Below are 3,649 nucleotides of genomic sequence, written 5' to 3'. Positions count from 1 at the left end.
AGTCCTACTTTTGAATCACAGCTCACACTCTTGGCCTACAACATTGGCGTTTTTTCGACCATAAGATTTATTCTACGAAACGTCCAGAGATGAAAATAAGCAAGAACCCTTTTTTTCACTTTTTTGAGATTTTGGTAACGGAGCTTTCGACAGCGGCCCCGAACAACGGGTTGAGCTTAGCGATTCTTCATCTCTACGAATATTTTCTGGATATTTTTAAATTCAAATGCGAATATATTGAAAACTCCAAGCCTCAATTTAGTTTCAATGGACCATCTCATCAACACAAATAATTGACGAGTTGAGCGTTATATCTGAATTCAGACCAAATTTCTTACGGTGATTCATATTTCGTCTTCAGAGCTGTATCTCCGACCTGGAAGACGCCTTTTTCGAAACTTTCAACGAAAAATATTCAAACAATAAACTATCTAATTATGTGTCCCACTTCAAAGCAAGGGTTTTCACTATTGAATCTCAAATTCAAACTCTAACCTGACTCATAGTCTTTCAAATATTCAGGAATGTTTGTGAATGCTTCTTGTGAGCTCGAGTAGACCTTCCATAAGCCTTCCATGTTATTAATACATGATTCAAACTCAAAATTTTAGCAAATCATGGTTTCCAAACTGACAAAACATTTTGATCTTTTTGACTACGTAAAGGTTTCAAAGGAAATATCCGGAACTCTCCCGGAAACAACCCATCCAAACTCAGTTTCTTGCAGGGTTGGACCATCGTCCGAAACTTTACACTTGCCTGAACGCAACAAATTGCAGAAGTATTCTGCCCCAATAATCATATCAATCGGACCTGGGCTCCAAAACTCAGGGTCCGCCAATACCAAATCATGAGGCATCTTGATCCCATTGAGCGATACTTTGGTGGTGGGCAGATCACTCGTGATCTTAGGCAACACATGAAAACTCATATCTTCCGAGAATGAAGAAATTTCTGACACACGAGGCCCAATTCTTGCCTCAACTGACTCATTCGATTTAACTGACTCATTTCCAATACCTTGGACTCTCGAAACATTCCGACTTCTTCGGAGATGCAATCTTTTCGCAAAGCTCTTTGTAACATAGCAAAATTCAGAACACGAATCCAACAATGTTCTTGCAAACGTATGGTTACCAAAACGATCTTCAACACGCACTACAGCGGTTGACATAAGAACTCGAGGCGAACGAAATTTAGCGCTTTTCGGCCTTGGTGCCGCATTAAAAGTAAAAGAATTGTCTGTGGTGTGTTGTGGTTGAGTGTGGCGAATGTGTGTTTGTATTATGGGGTAGGAATTAGAGGAATTCTCTTGTGCTTGGGGATTTGTGTACGAAGCCTGACTTTGTTGATCCTGTCTAATCAACTCTTGTTCTTGACCTGAAGGTCCTGAGCGATTATTATTACGATATGATTGACTGTTGACTGTCGACTGGTTTTGTGAAACGGAGCTCTGACTCGAAAAACTATTATGCAACATTGAATGGTGCTTTCTGTTGCACTCACGACATGGTCCCTTGCTACAACGATCCGCAAAGTGACCAGAACCCAAACAATTGATGCAGAGCCGCTTCATCTTGACCACTCCAAAGCGCTGGGGCACTGACATCGCTCTGAACTTGCCGCACGCAGATGCTGGGTGAAACGAATTACCACAGAACACACAGTTGTTCTGGATTCTCGATGTGGTGTGAACGGTTGTACGATAGCGACGACTTTCGATGTCTTCTGACCTACTCGGTGCTATCGATTGCAGAACCAATGCCTGATCCCTCAGAAAGTCCATCACCTTCTGGTACGTCGGAACATCCTTTGAATTATGGTGACTCTCCCACTGACGAAGTGTGACTGAATCCAGACGAGTGCACAACATGTATGCCAACAGCGTCGACCACTTATCGGTGTCCTCTCCTATCTTGCCCAGCATTTGGATATTCCGATCGAAATCACTGACCAGGTGATTTAAAGCTTCGCCGCTTTCTTTCTTCAAAGGTTCGATCCCGAAAAGTGCGTCCAAATACGCCTTCACAATTAACTTCTTGTTTTCGTACCTTTTCTCAAGCATGTTGCACGCTACCTGGTAATTATCAGAAGACAACTCGATAGAACTTATCTCCTGAAGCGCTTCGCCACTTATTGCTGATCGTAGATACGTAAATTTATCGATATCAGAGAGACGTTCGTTGTTGTGAATCAAGCTGAAGAACGTGTCTCGAAACGGAATCCAATCACGAAGCTTCCCGTCGAAACCTGGCAGCTTGATGTCAGGCAGCTTAACGCGTGACATGGTTTCAGCTCCTTCCCCTGATCCAGAAGAACTCAACGACTCATTCTTCTTCGGACGTAGAGCCAAGAGTGCTCCTTTCAATGCGCAGTACTGCCCTTCCATTTCCAGCGTTTCTTCGTCGAATTTTGCTTCACGTTCTTCAGCCTGCCTCTGAAGCCTGCGTTTCTTTGCTGCCTCTGATTCCTTGGTATCTTCTTTCTCCTCGTCACTGTCGGCAGCATCCAAAAGCACCTCCAATTTCTGCCTTACCAGGTAGTACTTTTTCATGGTCGACTCTAACAGACACAATCTGACTTCAATCTGGGATTCATGAAGCTCTTGCTTATAATCCCGCACGAAATAAGCGACACCCTTCATGGAGGCTCGTAACTGGCGCTCTTGCTTCCTCAAGATGCTGTAGTCTTCCATTTTGTAAGCTATTTTAATTCAACACAGCGAATAACTTTGAAAAACTCCGAAGTATCACAGTACGCGATTATATAACTGTGAAATCACTATCTCTAATTGAACCAAAGGAATTCTACCAAAAATTCCAATCCGACACAATAAACTGACTGAATCACTACTCTGATTCACTAAAACCAACACAATCTGACCAATTTGATTCACTTGAATCCAAACACAATCTCTGACCAATTTCAGATAACCGATCTGACTCAAACTCAATGGATTTACTCAAAATCCAACCAATATTCAGACTAAACTGACTCAAAATCGCTCTACGTTTCACAAAACCGACCTTGACTGAGAGTCGCGACTTGACAGCCAAAGTGGAATCAACAATGATGACGAAATATCTTGATACCTCAGGGAATTGCACAAAATTAAATTTCCATCTACCCAAATACGTTTTCCAAATATTTATTATGAGCCAAAATTTTAATTTTTCAACCACGAAAATCTCACAAACCACACACCAACAACCACAGACATGCGCTACTTATCCGTATTATCCGTTGCATCAAGCAATCCGTCCAAAAACCGTCCAATGTTTCGACCAAAAGTTCTTCGATAATCTCCAACTCGTCTTGGGCACCACTGGCTACCACCACGCTAGGGTCTATCACTAGCGGCTTGATGTTGGTTGCTGGAATCCGCGATGGCGACCTCCCTCAGTAATAGCGCTTTGTTGCTATCGCGCGTCCAAAATGACGCCAACCAATCACAATTGGAGCGTCCCGATCACACAAAATGTCCGGCACTAACAAAAGGTGCACAAACCAACACTGTATTGTCCAGAAAATGTCCAACTATTTCACTGGTCAATCTGGTTCGAATGGACCAAAATGTTCGATAACACCAATTTGTCACTAGCTAGCGGACTGTAAAACTAGCTTTTTCTTCGAGTGAAATCAGTTCCAC

General features: G+C 42.6%; 1 protein-coding gene across 1 annotated transcript; it reads right to left on the bottom strand.

Annotated features, from left to right (window-relative positions):
- Positions 1-655: 655 nt before the first annotated feature.
- LOC129738084 (uncharacterized) lies at positions 656-2,695 on the bottom strand. Its single transcript, XM_055729270.1, has 2 exons — positions 1,507-2,695; positions 656-954 (listed from the first exon to the last, which is right to left on the bottom strand). The coding sequence occupies exons 1-2, from the start codon at positions 2,693-2,695 to the stop codon at positions 656-658; spliced, it is 1,488 nt and encodes a 495-aa protein (XP_055585245.1).
- Between the last annotated feature and the right edge of the window lie 954 nt (positions 2,696-3,649).

This window comes from Uranotaenia lowii, chromosome 1 (genome assembly GCF_029784155.1).
Source record: "Uranotaenia lowii strain MFRU-FL chromosome 1, ASM2978415v1, whole genome shotgun sequence".
Classification (NCBI taxonomy): Eukaryota; Metazoa; Arthropoda; class Insecta; order Diptera; family Culicidae; genus Uranotaenia; species Uranotaenia lowii.
Note: the sequence above shows the minus strand (reverse complement) of the source record. Positions and strands in the feature narration are given on the sequence as shown.